The sequence below is a fragment of the Arctopsyche grandis genome, chromosome 3 (genome assembly GCF_051622035.1).
Source record: "Arctopsyche grandis isolate Sample6627 chromosome 3, ASM5162203v2, whole genome shotgun sequence".
In the NCBI taxonomy this organism is placed as follows: Eukaryota; Metazoa; Arthropoda; class Insecta; order Trichoptera; family Hydropsychidae; genus Arctopsyche; species Arctopsyche grandis.
Window position 1 is genome coordinate 19,694,026 of NC_135357.1, and position 23,385 is coordinate 19,717,410.

The window sequence follows — 23,385 nt, forward strand, 5'->3', positions numbered from 1 at the left end:
AAGTACGTCTATGTAATCTAACACAAATACCTATTTTAATTTTTTTTTCATTTAATACCTACATATGGTATTTAGTAAACCGTCTTCTTTCACATGTATAAGAATTTTTATTTATTTGTATTTTAATTCGTTTCAGATATGATTATGTGGAATATTTGTGTAATTTAACATTAATTAATATGTATTACATTCATTATGTGTGCTTGGATACGATTTTTAAATAAATTTTAATTACATTAAAACAATTAGATATATATATATATATATATATATATATATATATATATATATATATATATATATATATATATATATATATATATATATATATATATATATATATATGTTCTTATTTTGAAGTATATGTAGATTCCTATTATATATATATATATATATATATATATATATGTATATATTTGGATTCACTACAATATATTTATTATATTAAAAATATTCGTATATCACATTCATGCATTTATTTTTTACCATCGATTTTAAGCATTCATTTAATTCGTAAGAAGAGTTAATAATTGTATGACTTCATGATATGTTATATTACATTCAAAAGCCATACACGTAGGTTAATACACATGTACATACATACATAAATATTGCAGTATATTCAGCCATTATTATTCATTCCAAATGAAAGTACGTAGATCAATTAATAATGAAATTTTATAATACAACATATATGATGGGTATATATTCTCATTCACCCTTCCTTTGCGATGCTCTCATGTGCTTTTCTACCATTCAAAGTTCAACGTAACGGGGTTGTTGAGCAATAAAAGTATATACTAGATGTAATTGCAATGAATACTGTATAGTTTTTCACTTATTAGACGATGTCTACTGAATCTAAGAGTCCACTCTGGCTTGAATGTTGCACTGCGGCACCATCTTCATCTTCGGGTCACATTTGGCTGTCTTTTAAGTTCCTAACCGACTCCACCGAAGACCTGGGCGTGGCTCCAACGAAGGAACACTCTCTCAATGATCCACTCCTCCTCACCATTAGGGTTTTAGTGCCGTAGTCCGTGACAAAATTTTCATTCCTGGATGAATTTCCTCCGCGGACGGTGTGATATCCGCAACAGGGCGGATAGTGAGAGGTAAGGATGCGCTTGAAAGCTTCTCTGAATTCGGTGTTGAAAATGGAATATATTATGGGGTTGAAGGCCGAATTTGAGTAGCCCAGCCAGGAGAGTATCTTGAATGCGAGACCTGTTAATAATTATGTAAATTCAATGCAAATAGATTTATGCGGTTTGAATCTCAACGGGGGACTGAAAATACCTGGTATGCAAGTTTTGCAGAAAGCCGCAACGATATTGACGCAGAAGAATGGAACCCAGCAGACCAGGAACACTCCCATGATGATACCTACGGTGATGGCTGCTTTGTGATCAGACACATGGTACGGCGAGGATTGCACGTGTGTTTGCACTCGAGCTCGTACACTCTTCGTGCGATTATCTGGCAATTGCACTGTACGAGTGACAGCGCGAATTGATTTAACGTGCTTTTGTGCATAACAGTACAACCTAAAAAACAATAAAAAATTTAATATTAAAAGAAAATGTTAACTAAATATTTCATAACAACAAAAAACATTCTATTAAAATATGTATGTATTTGTATCAAATATAAAATGTGGTAGGCAGAAAGAGAATATTAATAGAACACATGTACCAGCGAAAACAATATTCCAAATATAATTATTTTGTTTTGATAAAATTACTAGATTTCCATTAAACGTACGTGAAGTAGAACTACATAGATACATATGTGTATTCGTTACATATTAGCATTAGCCGCAACTCGAAGAGGTATCACTTTCATAATCGTTATACATATGTACATACATACAAAAATTCGAAATAATATCTCGGGTAGCAATAATATTTTTATCATTAAATAGATTGCTCCACAACCCTTTGTCTCCACACTTGATTTTCAACTCGCTTGTGAGAAGCAAGCTAGAGTATCGCTATTGTGTGGAATCCACATGAAGGATATTACTCTTTAGTGATTGAGAAAGTGCTATCCAAGGGCTATTCAACTTCTTAGTGAAATCGTTGATGTCGTGTCTGAATGTGATATTTTCCAACTCAGTAAGCGTAGGTTATCAAAGATTATTTTAACCTATTTGTCTGGTAGCCTGCGTTCATCATTATTTTCATGATTGAATAGGATGTATGAGTGAAATTTGATCTTTTCTCTTCCATTCGGGCCTCACGGGGATGTTTTGATTCACGGCTGGTTTTTGTTCATACACACATACATACAATATTGGTGTTGACTGTTCCAACAAGACATTTCCAACTGTTATTGTTTGAATTTTTACATTCTTTTTTTTTTAATCTGTATAATTTTTTTTCTCTGATCTTTTGTGACGCATTAGGAATTCCGGTAATGCCACAATGGTTCATATATATGTAGGTCTATTCATATTGGCACAGCACAGACCGGCGACTGCAGGTAATCAGTAGTTTTAAAAGTATTCTTTGTTCATTCTGTATGGACACATTTATATATTCCGTTGGCGCGTATAATATATTATATTACCTTTAGAATATATCAAAGAGTACTATTCGTACTACTGGTTACGTGTACAGATATTCCTCGACTTACGACGGAGAAACGTTCTTGCACCTCGGTCGTAAGTTGAATTTCATACAAAACTTCAAAATATTAAGAAAATTTATCAATTTCATTCACTTCAAAATGCGCATATTTACTAATTTCTCGAAAATATGCGCCATTTAACTTCTTCCAAAGGGCAGTGGAATAACAGAAGCCCATGATATAATGTTTAAAAAAATTGATAGTAATGTTTAAAAATAATTTTCTGAAAATCGTTGATTTTTTCGGTCGAAAGTGCAAGTCGAAGACTACCTGTAGTTGCCAATTTGTGCTTTGGCAATATGAATAGACATTTATACGTTTAAATCTAGTGGATGAATTCTCTTCGACTCCGGCAATGTTGTTATTGTCGAGTGATAAATCCGAGTAATGTTGAGAATTTGATTATATTTATTGAAATTTGAAGGTTCTCACCTGCAATATATGCCAATCATGACAATGCACGGCACATAAAATGAGATGCAACTGGAGACAACTGCATATGATGGCGAAAGGTCAAGAGCACACGTTGGGTACCGGGGCCTTGGAGTGGTAGGAGCATGAGCTGGTCTGTGAAGACCCAAAGAAATGGGCACAAAGCTAATGAGGGCTGCCAGCAGCCAAATGGTAGCGATGGTACCAACAGCCACTCGTCTTGTCACCCATCGGCCGTACCTGAAAATGGAAATTTTTATAAAAATTCGTTTTTCGAATTCATGCTGAGTAAGGGACGCGGTGTATAATATGATCACCGGATTTCTTTTCCGGGATATCCCCATTTTTATGATAAAGAAGATGGTTTTATTGCTTTTATGTGGATCATAAAATAACGATAAGAACTTGCATCCATTGAAATTTTACATATATAAATTACCCTTTGGGATGTCATATGCGAAAAATTACTGCAGTACTTATACACGTTATTGATGATACATTGGACGTTACACTCTAATTGAGCTATGTCGGTTTTTTTATTTGAAGCAAACATTTAAGGCATTGCTTAAAAATGTTTCCAAATTCATATAATACTTCTAAATTCAGCGTTTAACTTCCAACCTGCTGTATAACTCAATTAATATATTTTCACATCCCTAGCGCGAATAATGAAATTTTACAGAACGTAACTGTTTCTCTGTACACGAATATTGAATTTTTAAATCGACTTCATAAATTCTGATAATACAAATTTACTCACATAATGTTTTAAGAATTTTTTTAAATTATAAAATCAGTCTTGTAATATAATTAAGTTAAAATATTCAGGTTTCACAGTCAAGGGGAATCTTTTTAACGTCCATAAAACTTAAAGATGTGTTTATTTAGGTATATATGTATGTATTTATGGCTTATTTATTTATTAATGAAAAGCAAACATTATCAATGTATTATACACACCACCAAATAATATTCTGAAAATATATTTTAGCAATGATATAAATTAAAAACAAAGAAACGAAGAAAAGCTTTGAATAGTGGGGGATACGGGATACTGAGAATTGGAAAAAAAGGAAGACAAAGTACAAAAAAATGGATCAATATGAGAGGGATTATTAATAAGAGAAGAGCAAGATCTACATATATAAAATAAAGTAAAAATAATTGCAGGAATAATTAGTAAAACAGCGATTAATGTGAAATAATGAAGGTTTACGGAGGGATCTGATTGGACATTGAAGTAGGATCTTGCTTATCAAATAAATTATCAATAAAACCAACCTTAGAGGATCTTTGATGTGTATGTATCTATCTAAAGATATTGCACAAAGGTTGAGTATGGATGCCGTGGAACACATGACGTCGCAAGCGACCCAAGTGTCGCAAAACTCAGCTCCGAATACCCAATATCCTAGCAGATCATTGACTCCTGCAAATGTCATAACCATAGCTGCCACCAGCATGTCAGCGATGGCCAACGAAGCCAAGAATAGATTGCCGATCCTCCTGAGACCTCGGTCTGTGTAGATGGCCACACACACCAACACGTTGCCCGCCACCGACATGAAGATTAGCACAGATAAAAAGATACCTGAAAAAGTTGGAATTTTGTTTAATGTCGCAAATAGCCATCGCAAGGTCAACCTTGACCTCATTTATTACAAATTGGCGGAAAAGGTTCAAATCCGATTAATTATACTAACGTGAGCACAAGCTGACCGAAAAATTGCTAACGAAAAAACCTACTCAAAAATTAAACACGTAATGGACTAATTAAACTGCGTTAAAAGGGTTGACACTTTTATGTTTAGTAAATATTAATTTTGGTTTCAAAGAACATGGTTAATTTTAATATGTTATTAAATATCATAACTTTTTAATATATTATACTTGAAGAATGCATACCATGAAGCGTGATTGAATGAGATTTTAATTAATTTCACATACATATGAGTATTTTAAATTTGACAAACACAAGTTAGTACCGACATGGCTTAACAATGTAATCCCCCTTTCCACGAGACGACGTGGCTAGAATATTGATTTGAGGCACAGCAAGAGGTACCAAAGAGAATAATCTGAATACGAAAATTGGCATGGCGACTAAAAATGCATTTCTATCAAAATTTAGGGAATTTTTACCAAATCAACTACCAAATTTTAAAACTTTTTCCATGGGTAGTGTTTCTATATGAAGACGTTTCCAAATACATAAATATACATGTGTAAAAGAGCCGTTTTATTTGAAAGTGACAAAAGTTCACTTTTCTTCATTTCGAGAAATATTTCGCAAAAGATTAAATATAATGTTTTACGTGTAACAATATTTAAAAATACTTGTGGCCTTTAATACGTTTATTCTTCTTTTCCAAGATTCTGGAAATATCGAATTAAAATAATTGATAGAATTTTGTGAATTAAGTCGAACAGAAATATCGTTTTTGGAACTGGAATTTGGACTTCCGACACTTTCAAATATTATACATATAACGGCTCATTTGCATAATTTGCTGTAGATGATAGAAATTTGGCATTGAATTTTACATTGAACACCAATAAACAAGTGTGTTATGAAATAATTATAAATTAAATTGAGTTGAAGAAGTAGTTTTTAGGTTTTCGTCCATTGATGAATTTCACAAAATTTCATTACAAAGTTATTATTGAATACTCACAAGTATTCTACAAATCTAAGTACATATGTACATACATATGTCTATGCTGTCTCTCTGTCACTACATTTTTTGTCATTTCAATCTTTTGCATTACTCGCCCTTTTGAAATCGTACTGATATATGTAGCTTAAAACTATTCCATTTCATTCTCTACCCATTCTGTCTCTATGATACTGTAGAATTGTTTGTAATTGGCCAGGAAAGCGCATCGGGGTTAACCTATTAGGCTTCCTGGCATATATGTATATGAATAAAATAAAATTGGTTTGGCAAACAGTGGATGCGCTTTACGTGTACATTATAAATATATACATATGTATGTATCATGATCATCATCATCTACAACAACTCGCCATCCACATTTTCAAAGCCTTTCCAATACACTTCGATTATTCTGTTTTGCACACCTTTCATCCATTTCACCCTTTTACATATTCTCGGGTACAATTCTACCACTTCTTTTTTCCACTTCACATCCATTCTTCTAACTACGCGACCCACCCATTGCCACTTCATTATCGTCACTCTCTCTAATATTATATATCCACTACTCTTGTCATACATACTACTCACCCACGTATACCGTTTCCAATCTCTCCTCGTTGTGCCGATTATACAGCGTTCCACAATTCCTAGAGTGCATTGGATTTTGTGCAGTATGTAGTATGTATTATATGCATATAGATATATACCCTGTTTTATTCGAATTGGTTATATTGAAAATAATAACAATAAAACTTTTAGAAAAAAGGGCGACTAAGCTAAATTTTATTTCAATCGTTCAGCAGAGCTAGATTTTTAATGGAGATAATCGAAAAATATAGTCCAAACACGACACGATAAGCGGAATCATGATACAAAAAACAGTGAAGAAAATAGACGTTAAAGCTCAAGTGGCATCTATCAATTCCATCGTACCTACATACATATGTCAGAGAAACGGAAGATGAATAAAATTTAGCGTTTATAGCGCGTATAAATAAAGCAACGTGAAATAAATCTCGTTCGATTTGTGAAAATTTTAAGTTACGACTCTGAAGCTCACCGTACGGTGTGGGATAAACCCTATTAAATTTTCACGTTTTTCCCGATTTAGCGATTCTCACCGCAGAGCATACATATATCAGGGAAGAATTTCACTGAATAAAATATTTATGGTTGTGCCTATTAGGCGTTAGCCCCAGGCTTGGTTCTACAATATCGATAGTAATTTTCGAAATAAAACTGAAAACGTGTACATTTATATATGTATATATATGTACATTTACATGAACGTATACACATAATTTTAAATTATACATCTACTTACAAAGGCAGAGTTTTTAATCTCATTTTCAATAGTAAATATTTTTTTATTAAATGTAGAATGTTCAGTTTAACATGGCATATACTTGTGATTGATTTGAATACATAACTTATCGCTTATGTTATTCGATAAAACTAATTGGATTAATTTTTGGGTCTGAAATTTTGCCAATTAATAATTCAATGTGAAATTTAAATTGTTAATTGGTGTGTAGATAGTCGGACAACTTGAAAATGAATATTAAAAGGAAATTATTGAAAATGATATAGGAAAATGAAACTATGCGGGTTTTGAATTCTACGTCTGATAATTGAATTGATCTTTAAATATTTGAATGTAACCAATTTCAGATGTGTAGTCAAATTCGTTGATTTTTTAATAAAAAATAATATTTGTGCAAACTTGATTTGTAGATTTGAAATAATTGGTGATTAGCATGTCATAAAAGTATCAAACGTTGTGCGTAAACTCGATAGAAAGTTCTCGAAAGAGATTCGGTCGAGACTAAAAGTTTAAAAATAGGCTTCCGACTGTTTTAGACTAATAATGAAGTTCTTCTCATTCGAAAATGAACCGATTACTCGGTGTGATGTTTCTCACAAAGTTGCTGTTTACATTGTGGCCGAATATAATGGAGAGTTTTCACAAAAGCGTGATTAATGACGGGTTTGCGCGCGCGCCACAGAAACTTCTCATACAGAATTCAGGCAAAAGGAATGCACAGAATTAGTATATGTATTTATTTCAACACCACAATATGAAAATTATTTTCATTAGAACAAGTTCACAAAAAGAAATCATACGAAAAATACATCCGTATTCAAAGGTAGATGAATAACTGTTTGGATTATTTCATTAATTTGTACGTCATTATATGTATTTGTAAAAACGAACTTTTTTAAAAGGAAAAATCATTAGAACAACAACGTTAAAATATCCTAGAGACCTTTGATTAAATTAAATAAAAATACTTGAAACACGATATCTTAATGGAGAAAGTGAATAAAAAGGTTATTTAAAGGTTGTTTGTTGTTTTCAAATAAATAAAATGAAGTGATTCAAAAACGAAAAGTCTTTTTGATCTTTTGTTTCTTTCAAAATATTTTCCCCATTAAAAGGAATAAGGAAATTATGCAATCCTTTGTATACAGGCACGAAAATAGTTAAAGTGGGCGTCGATTTTAATTATTTCCCAAGTGTTGACTGCGTTTCGAATTTATGTGTGATCAAAATTAAGATATTTCACGAAATTTCCTTCTGTTTAAGCTGTCAGTTCTATTAAGACGTCACACCTGTCCTTTAATTTACCAGCCTAAGTTATGGAGCCAGGTATTAACCCGTTATCCTTGTTCGACCCACATCATCAGATTTGAGAATGTCTGTTACTCGATATCACCTTATATTGAATTTAACATCAACAAAACAATTAAAATTATTTTCCGTTGAACCTTTGGTAATATGACCATCGAAAAATTTATTTCAATACATTCAAAATATAACTGTAAACAACGTTCAGCATCAATACACAGCATGCATTTGTAGCATTGTATCTAGAAGTGTGCACGTATTTTATTATGAATGTGGTAATCCTATGTAAATTGGGAAGCTTTTCAGACGGGGTATGTTTTATTTACATTGACTAAAATAAAATCAAAGAAAAACGCAGCTTGTCTTCATCAATTGACCTTAATTGGATACTCTCCCATCAAAATCAATACGATCGGCATTTTTCGATAGAATTAATTCGAATTCCTGCCAAAGCTTTTTGTAAACGAATATCAAATATCGATTATTTAACTATAATGTACAAGTGGTAGGAGAAATTTTGTTGATTTAATTTTAATACGTGAATTATATAATAAAAGTCATTGACATTCTATGGTAAATCTCAAACTTCTACATATTATATTATATTTTGGGGGCAATTTTTGGCAACTCATCAACTCGTTGTATTTGAACCACAATTTAACATTGATTGACATTCATTGTTCAGATATCCATCGGGGTCAAAGATTCAATCAAACAAACCGCGATTTTATTGTATTTTCAAACAAAGAAATAAAATTAGATACTAATAAACGACGATAAATCAATCCTCAATGTATTTAATTCTACACAATTAGTGTAATAGAAGAAAAAAATCCTCTCAGCCACAATTAATTGAAAAAGTTTAACGTTTAAATTGTAAACATTTTTTTCAAGAACGTAAACGATTAAGCTTAGCGTGACTTTTAAAAATTGAGATCTCGATGTCATATATTTCGTGGCCGTTTAAAATTGTTTTCTGTTTTTTTAATTGCCATCATTTTATCAAGCAGATTTTTTTGCGACGAAGGATGGAACTGTTACTTAAAACGAAATGAGTTTTTTAGTAAACAAATAATTTGTAATAGAAGCCTGTTTTAATCTAAAGCCTGACTTCATTTAAATATTTCTTGACTTTATACATATAATAAGCATGAGCAATGTAAGTATATTACATTTTATTTATCTAAACGTACTCGCATTTTATACATTTATGAATACACTTTCTCGTAAATATTTAAATTAATATAATAATGTGCTCAAAAAATATTCTTTCTTTATATAATTTTGTTGAAAATTACTTAATATTAAATAAATATGATCAAAAATGATATACATAATTTTTTAGCAAGTGCAACCCTGAATTTCAGATTTTTTTTCGCTTCTCGCATTTTTTGCTACTTTATGGCTAAGCATATTACGGTTGTTGTTCCGTAACGAATAGCTTTTCCATTCTACGTGAAAATTCCGCCCAGAAGCGACATTTAAAATGATAATAAAGATGCCATCCCGTTAAAAATTGTTTATAAGCGCCTTCTTTTAAAATAATCTAATTTAAAAGTCATTCCCTTCAAAATATATTTATTTATAATGTGTTAAAATTGGGGTGAGAATTTTTATTTAAAATATAAACAAACATATTTATATATGGATCAGAATTACAATTACAAAGAGTTTTGGCTTCATTGAATACAAATTTATTTAAAGCGGACTAAAAAAAATTATTTAATGGAAAATGTATAAAATATGTATGTTTTTGATTTTAAATAGTCACAAGGTTGTTTAAATTAAATAGAGCTCGTTGAATTTGAAGTTATAGCATTTGAACATAGCCTTTATTAACTTGTGTTCAAAATACAGGATGTTAATAAGCTAAGTGCAAAGCCTTAAAGGGTTGATAGCTAATATTATTTAAAACATTTTGAACCACACATACCTCAGTACAAAATCTGATGGTTTTTTTTCATTTCATTTTTAAAGGTTTTTAAGTAAAAACACTTTTAAAAAAAATTTTACAGTTAATAGCTAATACTCTCCAAGTTAAAAGTGGTATGCTAGTCATTTTTTGTTTTTTTTTCTAATGTCTATTCTATCAAATAAAAACAAATACTGTCTCTGTCAACAGAAAAAAATATTAGAGGCACAATAAGTTTTCAAAAATTTGTCGAGTAGGAAAACACTGATATATTTCTTTGTATTAAAAAAAAACTAAATTTAAGTCAAACCTTTTTAAAAGCATGCCTGCTTATTGCCCTTTCTTTTAAGGTATCACCCATTCAGATTTCTTGCCAATTATAAGAATTACGGTGATAAAACCTAATTAAGGAAGCGCGTCAAACAAAGGCCACCATTCACAAGTGACTTTAATTAATTATAATGTCAAATAAAACAAAAAATTGTTAAAATTATTTATTGTTTATGTTCAAATGCCGATTTCTAATGCATGCTAGAGTCCTTCGTCTCACTTCTGTGGTGGTGGTTTTGATTTCATCTCTTCTTTCATTTGATTTTTTTATATTTTCCCGATTAGCTGTTTCTTTTGTAATTATTTTTTTATGTAAATGAGCTCCGTAGCCCATCCCCAGTTAAAAATTTGTAAAATAAGGGGTAAAATCAGGTGACCGAGCAAGCCTAAGTCATAGTCCACCTTTGCCAATCCAATTATCCGGAAAACAATTACTATCTACATACATACATATGTAGTTCAAAGTTTAAATATTGTTCACAATCTCATGAAATATACGGTATACATTTATGTATACCGTATATTTCATGAGAAGAAATATCAATGTAGAAATAACAACCGAGGTAAATATATTTCTCACGAGGTAATTTTCACTTTACATGCCACGTTTTATACGCTTTTTCGAGTGTTTACATATCATTACATCCGGATAGGCAGATGTATGTACATATGTTATAATGTGTATGCTCGTATATTTCTTAATAGCCAATATCATTTTAAGCACAGACAAATACCTACATTAAGGTGTGTAATGAATTTTATTTCGGCGACGGTTCGTCAACATCAAGAATACAATTGGGTTCGCGTATTACGGTCGGTCATCGCTTTTCTCCAGGAAAATGGATTAATTTCCATCCCTTTGTTATATCCGCAATGAGGTAGTCGGTGTACTGCGTATGCAAATTTGGCATATTTGTAAAAAGGGTAGCGGAATAAATCTCCTTAGCTGTTTTTCAGTTGCGAAAACACATGCTTTTGACAGATATCACGGAAAAGCTACCGGAAAACCGTTTTTTACATACACATATCAAGTATTAAACGATTTACGACAGAAATCTTTTTTAATGAATTTTTGCGGGAAAAAAATAAAGAACACAAAGCTATGCTAAAAACACCTGCCAGATCTAGGTCTGTAAAATTGACACATTTTAATCAATAGACTCCGATTTCAATTATTTATGGAGCATTTTGACATAAACATATACATGTGATTTATCGTTAGATTAAAAAAACCCTGCATAGCAAATTTATATAACATTTGAAATATAAATTTAATATATACATATTTTAAAAAAGTTTTCTTGAAAAATTATGAATTATAAAAAGCGTCCGGAGTTAATGTCTCGGAATTACAGCTCGTTTGTATTTATTAGAGTTTTCAACCTTTTCCAGGCCTTTCGTTTCCTACTGGCAAGTGGGCTATTTGCACAACTTCCAACCTCGCCCTGTACGTACCAATTAAAATTATCGCCCAAAGTCGGAAATCATACAGGGTTTCACGTTTTTGCACAAAACGGGTCCAAGTACCGACGCTAAGCGTTAAAACTTCAAATGATGTTTTATATAATTCATTTTCCCCGTAGTTTATTGCAGAAAAGTTTACAAAACCCAATTTTTTATTTAAAACTTTAATATTACTCATATAAATAAAATCGCCTCATTAAATTAAATCGACTTACGCAACTTTTTTTTAATTTACTGATTTACTTTTATATAATACTAGTGGTTTTACCCGGCTTCGCTCGGTATTTATTATATAAACCGATTAAACATGGTTAATCTTATAGTAAAAATTCATTTATTTTTTATGACATTTATCGATCAGAAATTAATGGTTTTTTTTTATATATGTATATATGTATAAGTGAACCGAAACTGAAATAATAATCCTGATCTGGAACTGAAACAGGGATCCGGATCCGTAACCGAAACTGAAAAAGAAATCGTGATCTGGAACTGAAACAGGAATACAGATCCAGAACTGAAAAAGGATTCCGGATCCGGAACTGAAAAAGCAATCGGGATCCGGAATTAAAACAGGACTCCGGATCCGGGACTGAAACATAAATACGGAGCCGGAACTAAAAAGCATTCCGGATCCGGAACTGAAACAGGAATCGGAATCCGGAATTGAATCAGAAATCCGGATCCAGAATTGAAACAGGAATCTGGAAATTATTGCGTTGCAATGCCACTCATTCCCATTTTTCCCGTTTCCTTTCCCGTTTTTGGGTGATTTTTTTAACAGAAACCATTACATTACAAGCACACAATAATTCATCGCTTCCATCGCAATCAGTTGAATGGTATAGGAACGCATTCGTGAGAGACAGACAAATAGATAGACAAATAGACAGACAAACAGACAGACAAACAGACAGACAAACAGACAGACAAACAGACAGACAAACAGACAGACAAACAGACAGACAAACAGACAGACAAACAGACAGACAAACAGACAGACAAACAGACAGACAAACAGACAGACAAACAGACAGACAAACAGACAGACAAACAGACAGACAAACAGACAGACAAACAGACAGACAAACAGACAGACAAACAGACAGACAAACAGACAGACAAACAGACAGACAAACAGACAGACAAACAGACAGACAAACAGACAGACAAACAGACAGACAAACAGACAGACAAACAGACAGACAGACATACAGAAAAACAGAGAGAAAAAGATTGATTTTTAATGTAGATAATACTAGTGGTTTTACCCGACTTCGCTCAGTATTTGTAATATAAACAGCTTAAAAATGGCAAAAAAATCTAATAGTTAAAATTCATTTGTTTTTTTTTATTAAATTTATTTGAATCGAAAAAAAATAATATTCAACGATATCGATATCGCCGTCATAGAAACTTTGATTTGTTTTCGATGATCCCACCCCAAACCTTACATATGTTGTTACATACAACGTCTCTTTTGAAATTATATATATGATAATATATAATTAAAATGTAATAAAATTTCATTGATATAAACAAAATATTACACTCTAAAAGTTCACTTATACCAGTACAACTCAAGCTGGACACTGAACGTAAACAGCAATACGAAAAGTATTCTTATACTCTACAAGCTAAATGAACACAATCATACGTTTCGTAGTATATACATATGCGACGTGCCGTAACAGCAGCAACCGTCACTATCTATTCATATCATAAAGCAATACATGTCATCAAAACGTATGAAACAGAACCCATTTTCTTTGGCCATGGTGGAAATTTGGCGAGTGCACCCGTACTAACGTAAGTGCTACCATGCGCATATGATTTTTACGAAAACATCATATTGTGACAATATTGAATCGATGATACAAAAAGTTTAAAAAAAAAGTTTAATTAATAACATAATGTTTAACATAATGTTCGAATGAATCATTCATGGCATAAAAACGTAACAGCGTATTTATTATTCTTCTCCACTTTTATGAATCCATTAAAATGATTAATTCGAAATAAGAGTACAAAAGTGAATTATTATTTTTCCAATAAATCGGTTTTCAACCATTTGACATAAAATATAAAAAATGTTTTTTCCGTGTCATGCATATTGAAAAAATAGTATTATATATAATTTATTTAAATGAATTTTTTTATTATAAAGTCATTTCCACGAAATGCATAAAAATAATGTTGTGCCATTTGTAATTCGCGGAATAGTTTCTACACATGTTAAACATATTCAGGTTTAATAATGTATGGGATTTTATAATACCCTCGTTGATGTGAACAGTATTGATTTAATAAGACTGTTGGACTTGTATTACAAATATGAAATACATATAGCTTACATAAGATGTAAATAGAAATATTATAGTCTCTTCAAAAACGTCTAATGTTTAATTTTGTTTTTAAATTATTACGAAACTCTGTACGAGACTTTAAATCAACCATTCGTAATGCTTGATTTCATTAAATTTCTGAAACGGCACAAAAAATAATGAATTGTAATTAATACAAATTGTTTTATGCGATTACATAAATTAATGTTACGAATACTATACGCACTCACAAAAGCAACGATTTCAGATGTGAAAACAAGATTATGCCTCAGTTCACGTCGATAAAACCGATTATAACAAACGAACAGTTTTCAGACACGCAAGTAAAACAATTAGCCTTTCATGGTTTGTTATCGCATAACGTTCAATCGAAAATTAAAAATAAAAACGGAAACGTCAGTACAATTCAACACCTTCGAACAATGCTGGGCTCAAATCAATAAGATGCCGGAGCTCGAATCCAGTCGAGCACGAATTTGAATTTGAAATATCGTTTTGTACGCATAAAAATGCGTATTTATACGACACTAATGAATGTGGGGAAATTCCTAACGTTCCTTGTAAGAATGAAAGACATATTTTACCTTCATATATAGTATGTGATTAAAATTTCGTCATATCTCTTATAATATGATATAAACGCATCTGCCAGGAAATTATATTCTCAACTCCCCACATGCAAATTTACATATGTGCATATTATCTACACACATACAAAGTAGGCCAGAAACAATGAAATGAATAATATCTTGAATATGAACACATTAATTTAAATTTTATGTGCACTAGATAAATAAAACCAAACTAAAAACGTAGCATTAAGGTACAAAGTCATTTTATAGTCTTATTATTAGTTTCACTTGGTTAGTTGGGTGAAATTCCTAACGGTCTGAAATTTGTAAGCTGATTTTGAACATCTTCAACAAAATCATTAAAAATTAAATCTAAATCATACGTCATATCGACGCGATGATAGCTAGCTATCCAAACGCACCTTTCTACCGCGCCTGTGCAACTCAACGGGTTAAACAGTTATAGCAGTCACCTTATCCACACATATAAACTTTGCCATACAGGTCTTTACACTTTATCCTGTACATTTTTAATAATATATTATATAAAGTATAATAAGCTAAATAAAAAAAAATCATTATATAATGCATTATAAAGCACAAAATAAAAATAAATAAATTTCAAAACAAGCTAATTATTGGTATTATTGAAGATTGTGTTGTCAATACGTCATCGAACTTTTTTTAAATTATTTTAGCACGTGTTTTAAAATTTCTGCTCAGATGTTATTCTTCAACTTTTGGATAGTTTGAGGTCAATAAACTTTCATTTTTTCTTCTAAAAATGCGACAGTAAGAAACTGCACGCTAATAAATCAGACAGCGTCGAGGCCAGACCAAATCTCTGAAACGAGACAAGCAATTCCAGAATTTCCATTCAGAAATTACATACAAAAAACCCCAGAGACATTATATTGAGAAAAATGATATATTATGTTGGACAACGTGTTGAGGCTAATTGACATCCAGTAAATCTCATCTAAGTGATATTATATAGTCGAAAATGACTTTATAACACGATGTTATGTATAAAAGTTTGGTGTTTTTATATAGTGAATATTTACTATTAAATTTCATTATCAGTACAAAAACCGTATATTTGTTTGCGTTCAACATTGTGATATTTTATTTGAAAGTCAATACATACATTGGGATATTTGAAATATATACATTGAGATATTTTATTTGAAAGTAAATACCGCGACATATATACGACTTGTATTTGCGGATATAGTGTCAAAATTGAGAATGCTACGTGCGTGTTTCACGCACGCTCGTCTTTCGCCAAATTAAAATTAATAACGCGGTGTGAGCTTTCGCGAGCTTTTGCTGGCAATTCACGAGTGAAAATCGCGAAACCGACGGGAAAAGCTCCCCTCTCTTCCACGATACCTCCTACACCGTGAAAATGCGACACGTGAATGTGTCGTGTGCCGAATTGTCGAATTTCTCGTATTTCGTGATTTTAGAACGCTACTATGGGGAAAAGTCATATATTTAGTACCACACATACCTCTATACATATTTGCTTCAGAAATTAGCCAAAAGTTCAACAGGCGTACTTGATTTTGTTTTTCGTTAAGTTTTGGTATCACCTGGTGGAATTTGTATTGTGAACTACGTTAATCATCAGCTTTGAATAGCACGCACCTAAACGTATATACGTATATGAATTATGTTCGCAAATGTATGTGTAAACAATAAAATTTTGCTATATTCAAATATTAATAAAAAGGATAAAAATTTCAAGAAAATCTAGATTTTCAAAAAAGGTACCTTATCTATTTGTATTAGTGCTTCCAATCCCGGAAGATTACTTCATCACCGGGATTGCGCGAAATCAAATGTATAACAAAAAAAGGAAAAAAATGTTCAAGCGCATATTTTCATATTTCAAAACCATTCAATTGCATTTTGCAAACTCTCCCGATCTTTCACGCAAAAAATACTCCTCATATTGGCGTTCTTGTTTTGAGAGTTTGGCTACATTCTTTAAATTTTCGGTTCGCATCCATTTCTAGATTTCTAAGATTAAATAAAATACATCCTTTAATGTAATCAAATAAAGTAAAAAACATCACTTTGATTCATTGATTCGTTTTTTTACAAATAGTTTGTACCGTCTAGTAATTATTCATCGAAACAAAAGAGTGTGGATAAGAACCCAAATATTGTCAGACGAAAAAATCGAAAGAAAGCTGAAAAGAGGTTAGTAAAAAAGAGAACACCTATAATGGGAGGTACCATTTCCGGTCAACTTGAAAATTTGAAAAAATATTACGTCGTATCGATAGTAATTTTAGTAACCGATACTTAGTTTCAGTTTGATAGGCCGAACGGTGTTAAAAAAATCCTCAAAATATACTGACGTACAGACACTCACACAGACACACAAACACAGGTAAAACATGATCAGAGATCGATTCTGAGTTCAAATCAGTCAAAATATGCTACAAATATCATTGCAGTTGAGCACAAAAGCTGCGACACAATACAGGCCGTTGATACCATTTCGTGGGAAAGGCAAGCCGGCGTCAAAACGGGTCAGAGAAAACAAATGGACTATGACTGTCATTACTCATCCCACCATTTTTCATTATATAATATTGTTTTATGTTTTTTCTTTATTATTTTTGTAAAAATAATATTTTTAAAGAAATTTTGGCAGCACCGTAATCCTGGTATTCAGACTAGTTTCAGCATCGGAATTCACGGTACCAGAAAACACCGGGATCCCGGGATTGGAAGCCTTAATTTGCATTCATACTACATATAGTGCTTATTATCGGATATGCTCGTGTCCAAATCCTATTATCGTATACATATACTACAAGTAATAAACAACACTATTTGTATAATCTATGTATAATCGAATAACAAAAACATTTGAGTATTTTATATTGAAAAGTTTTATACACAGCTTCAGTCATGTATGCATTAATTTAAAATATATATGTACATATGTATGTACATATATGTATATACAAACATAAAATAACTCGTCAGCTATATAGAAATGTATTTTAAATTAGATTCTTGACAAGTTTATTATGATCTTTGGTATCAAACCAAACAAAACAAAGAATAAGTTTTCAAATGAAATAAACAAAAGATAATGCAGTTTATTTATATGTACATAACGGCAACATGGAGTCAATCAGAAGAATATTTTCACGGTAAGAAAATATATTTATAAACTATCACTATTATTATTATAATTGTATTACACGGTTTTATTTAATAATTGATTATTCTATTATAAAGTATATTTCTCACAATCAATTTTTGACCCACTTACACCAAACCATTTTTTTTTTTCGGAAATTTCCATACGTACGAACTTTTGATGGCAGGTAATACAAAATTCTATCAACATTTTACAATTCCCCCTCCCACTTCCAGAAAAAAAAGCTATTTATAATGTCCTTGGATTGTCAGCGAGAGTAAATAGAAGCTATGTCATATTATTGATATCTGTTTGCTTGGTTACCATATAAATTAGTCAACATTCAGTACTTGCATTATATTTACGATGAGAAATCAGAAATCGTTTACGTTGTTTTTACTAAAAATATATATTTTATTAATAAATGTTGTATATATATATTATATATAAAACATTTATTTGAATGTACTAAATAAAAGCTTTTAATTAAATCTACTGAGGAAATAATGAGACGTATGAAATTGGACGGGGTGTGTTTGGGCAAATGAATGTCATTTTCAAATCTAAAATGTTTCTGTGCCTTAAGAAAAAGATCTTCTATCTTCTAAAAAGATCTTCTAAAATTTGTGTTGCATGGGTTCAAAATTGGGACATTGGACGCTAGATACTACATAAGGCTCAGTGCACTCGAATAATTGTGAAACGCTCTATGCTTGGCATAACGAGTACGATAAAATTGTGGGTGATTCATGAGGGTAAAAAGGTAGATGGAAGAAAGAAGTGCTCGAATGATACCCAATAGAATGGAAAAGGGTGCACGAAAGACCACAAGCAAGATGGGTTTATAAAAAAAAAAAAAAAAGTTTAGGGTGAGATGAATGTGAGTTGCCCAAAACAGAAACGAATGGAAGCGTGTGGGAGAGGCCTTTATCCAGCAGTTTATGGCGAATGGTTGTAACGCAGAATGGCAAATTTAAGCAACAACGCAGATTAAACTTTCAGGAATATCATTTTAAATAATAGTCAATATTCGAGAAGCAAAAATGCAAATTTTAATTACGGTTTACTTGTACTTCTATAAATAAAATAAATTCAACTTGTTTTCTGGCAAGTTGAAGGGTGTGCTCGTTGACGGCATTGAAGAAAACATCTACCCTTGCATATACATATTTCGTTGCGACTGTCTAATTAGCTTAAATTCGCAAAAGCAACGCCAGTTTTATTAAATTAAGACCAACGAAAGGTCCAAAGTCTAAACACGTAGCATTAAAACAAATAAAACGCTCGCCAGACTCGGATTTCTTCAGAGGCCGGTTTGAATTTTATTAAGTTTTACGAGTACAATTCAGCCATTACCCAAATTTAGTACTAGTTTAATTTTAGCGTCATTTTCACCTTGAGTTATTATGTTTATGATTCGTTCTAGTGTTATTATATGGGTTTTTGTTTTGTTGTATTCTTTTGCTATCGCTAATATTGCTAACGATCGTTCTGATTTCCTTGTGGACTCACCCTATAATAAATCTCATCAACGGTTTCCTCGTTGCTTAACCCCCTGCGGACGTGTTAGAGAAGAAACTAAAATTGATGGTATCCTTACAATATCTATAGCAATGATAGTTGAGAATCACTTAAATACTAATTTGAATAAATTTAATATTTTATTTCTATCTATGTATATATGTTTGTAAATGCATGATGCAAAATTTATTGATATTTGTTGTATACATATGTATGTATGTACATACATGTGACTAGTTAAAAAGTCCATTTTTCTGTACAATTTTTTATGTTTTATTTGGTACTTGTTGTTTTACCCGGCTTCACTCAGTATTTGAAATATAAAAAAAGCGTAAATATGGCGAATCTAATAGTAAATATTCATTTTTTTTTATTATATATATATATATATATATATATATATATATATATATATATATATATATATACATATATATATATATATATATATATATATATATATATATATATATATATATATATATATATATATATATATATATATTTACATACAAAATCTCTTTCAAAATTATATATTAGATTATATTAAATTATGTTTATGATATTTTTGAAGTACGTATTCGTTGGTAGCTTTCGTTGTGTCAAATTTATAAAGTTCATATCAAAATCGCTCTGGAAGAGCATTATTTCCTATTTGAAATTTGATTGCCATCAAAGGATATAACCACTCAAATTATTCCGAAGCTTTCTTTGATTATTTGCTAAAATGGCTCAAATTTCACTATACAGATTTCCTTGTTCTCTTTGATGTTTAATGAACAACCAAAACATTTGAAAACAGAAAACGAACTTTACCGAACGGATGTCCGTCCATTAATTACAAATTCATAATATCGCAATCATAAATTATGCTTTGAACCTTGCTCAAGTAGATATTATATTTTGATCAAGTAGAGAAAGTCATTGACGGACGTTAATTTATTTCGATGGTTTTCCATCGAAAGGCAGTTATAGATAAAAATAAGTCCTTCAAACGTGAATAAAAATGTCTAATTCTGAATGTAATTTAAAATTTCTGAAATTTAATCGTATAAGAAGTTAGTCGATTACAGTAAGACATTAGGTGAAAACGAAAAAAATTTTCCACTTGAAGGTTGTCTTGACCTCACCTCTGAATGGGATAGTAAAACTCGATAAGGAAACTTTCTTACCGACTAACAACACCGAGAGTAAGGTTACAGCATCCGGCTCCTCTTCGTCCTCGAATTCCAACATTGTTGAATTAATGGCCCACATCTCCTGCAAAAGTAATATTTATATAAATTAATTATTTAATATAAATCCGAAACACTCGCGATTAAATTGGAATCTGAATGTTTCCGCGAAAAACTATGCGGTTTTTGAAAACTGCACTTGAAAAACCTTCCACTTTTAATTGAAAGTATGGTAAAATTTTATTGCGTTCATTAAAAGTTTTAACACTGCTGCTTTACCATTGAAGTACATGAATCATGTACGTGGATATGAATTTAAAATCAATACTCGTATAAACCGCTGTTGTAGTTTTCAGCAATAAAATAAATATTTTAAATATACACGTTCTATAATAACGATATTATTAGATGACTCGTTTTAAAAGATGTAAAAATATATCTCGATTTGTAAAATTATATTACCAAGGGAAAAGACAAAATTTTCTCATTTTTTTCTCATCTCGACGGCAAACATTGGCGTATTAAACAAATTTGCGAAAATAGGGATTTTCCACGAGGTTGGTTAACATTTTTCAGTTAACTTTGAACGAATGGATAAGCTGCCTCCTTGTATTTACAAGTCGCTTTATGTTAACGAAGTCGTATTATTTATTTTGCATGAGGGTATGGCCATTTCAAAGCGTCCCCGATTCTAACCCCTTCCGCCTGATTAAAAGTGTGTCAATTGCGATTGCTACTCACGGTCTTTTAGTCAAGGAGCGTTGCTCAGCAGAACCTAACCTTTGCCCAAAATCAATATGAGGACATAATCAAATGAGGCTCTCGAATCAACAAGAGATTTTTTTTCACCGATATCGGACGCTTGGGTCCGACATACGGGTAGCCCTCTCTTATGCTGATACGCCAAAATTATATATCGAATTACATTATAGCACCCGAAATTCGCATATCAAATATTAGTATGTGTATGTACGTACATACATAAATTGTACATACATATACAAAAATTTATCATCGACAATTTTATATTTGCATTCCTCTCAATACACAATACATGTTTATATGTAAATGGATGGGGAAGAGAAATAAATATGTAATATAAAACGTGATTTTATTTGCATGAGGAAAGAAATTTCATTTTAGATTTCGGCAAATTTAAACTTGTATCAACGTCGTCTGACAGATATAAATGAAACATAAGGTTTTTTAGGGCTTTTGTTTAGCTTTGTGTTACGGTGTTGTTACGTTACACAAATTACGGTGAGCATAATTGACTTGGGCAATAAAACTTGGACAATATTTTCCAAGTAGGAAAAGTTTTGAAACGAAATTTCATCGCAAAAGATAATTTTATTATTCAAGTTAAATCGTATTTTTGTTTGAACATTGCGCGGTTAATATTGAATTTTAAAATTGTCGTATAATCAGTCGAACAACAAGCGAGACAAATTAACATAATATTTTCAGGTATTTTCTTTTATGAATAATCATTTTTGAAAAGAAGTTTTCATACATTTTTCTTAATCAATAATCTTTCGAGTTATGAAGTTAAATTCCTTCACAAATATTAAACACATATGTAAGTATATATGTACATATGTGAGGCGTGCTGTGACTTTTTGGACAGGGGACTAAGTATGGACAAAAAAGTACTTTTATTCTTTTTTGTGCGTCTACCTTCCTTAATAACATCTTGATTGTCTTCAAAACTTTCGCGCCATCCGTATTGGTTTGTTCTGAGGGAATTGTTTCGTGAGTTGATTCCCTTGTCATATTTTTATTCAACAAGTTCTGTGTAAATATATGCTATTTTAATAAAAAAAAAAACGATGTTTGATAGATACAAATCAGAAAATTCTTAGTGAATATTGAAGAGACGAGTAAATTTTTTTTTCTTCGATGGAACGCCTATACCTAAAAGTTTGCTAGTTCAGCGAAGGGAATAAAATTGAAACGGCTAGTCCGTGCAAGTGAACGACGCGGCGGACCATAGCATAAAAATCCACTATGACTATTACTACTTAAGGTACCGGTCTCTGAACTTCGCTAATCCGAGCGAACAACATCAATATGGACAACGATTTGAATTTATTGTAATTGATTTGTTGGTATTTTAAGTAAAATGTTTAAGGGGACTAGCCTAGTCCTACGTCTAATAAATATAATACTTACATTAGAATATGTTTTTGTGCTTTATTACAGTTTTTTTATGAAAAATGATTACATTTTTGTTTTGTAGACTAGACAAAAATAAAGGTCATATAAGATGTTTAAATAGCATTTTTATAAAATAAAACGTTGAAACAAAAATTGTGACAGAATTCATTCGTAAATTTCAAATGCGTATAATAATAATTTTTTCGGTGACGTAAAAATCACGCGACACTCATTATATTGAAACCATACACGTCTTTCACGCCCTTAAATTTTGAATATAATATTTCGTTCACTCATTTATAAGGTATACTTCATAATTGTATTTTTCTACGAAGCGGTTGTTAGTACGTGTGAATTTTATGTATTTATACAATTCTGTAACTAAGTACAG

At 31.3% G+C, this 23,385-nt stretch overlaps 1 protein-coding gene across 1 annotated transcript; it reads right to left on the minus strand.

Annotated features, from left to right (window-relative positions):
• Positions 1-916: 916 nt before the first annotated feature.
• On the minus strand, positions 917-20,904 carry Dop1R1 (Dopamine 1-like receptor 1). Its single transcript, XM_077426941.1, has 5 exons — positions 20,835-20,904; positions 4,345-4,654; positions 3,064-3,303; positions 1,300-1,547; positions 917-1,227 (listed from the first exon to the last, which is right to left on the minus strand). Exons 1-5 carry the CDS (start codon positions 20,896-20,898, stop codon positions 917-919), a joined length of 1,173 nt encoding a protein of 390 aa, XP_077283067.1. The 5' UTR covers positions 20,899-20,904.
• Positions 20,905-23,385: the final 2,481 nt, after the last annotated feature.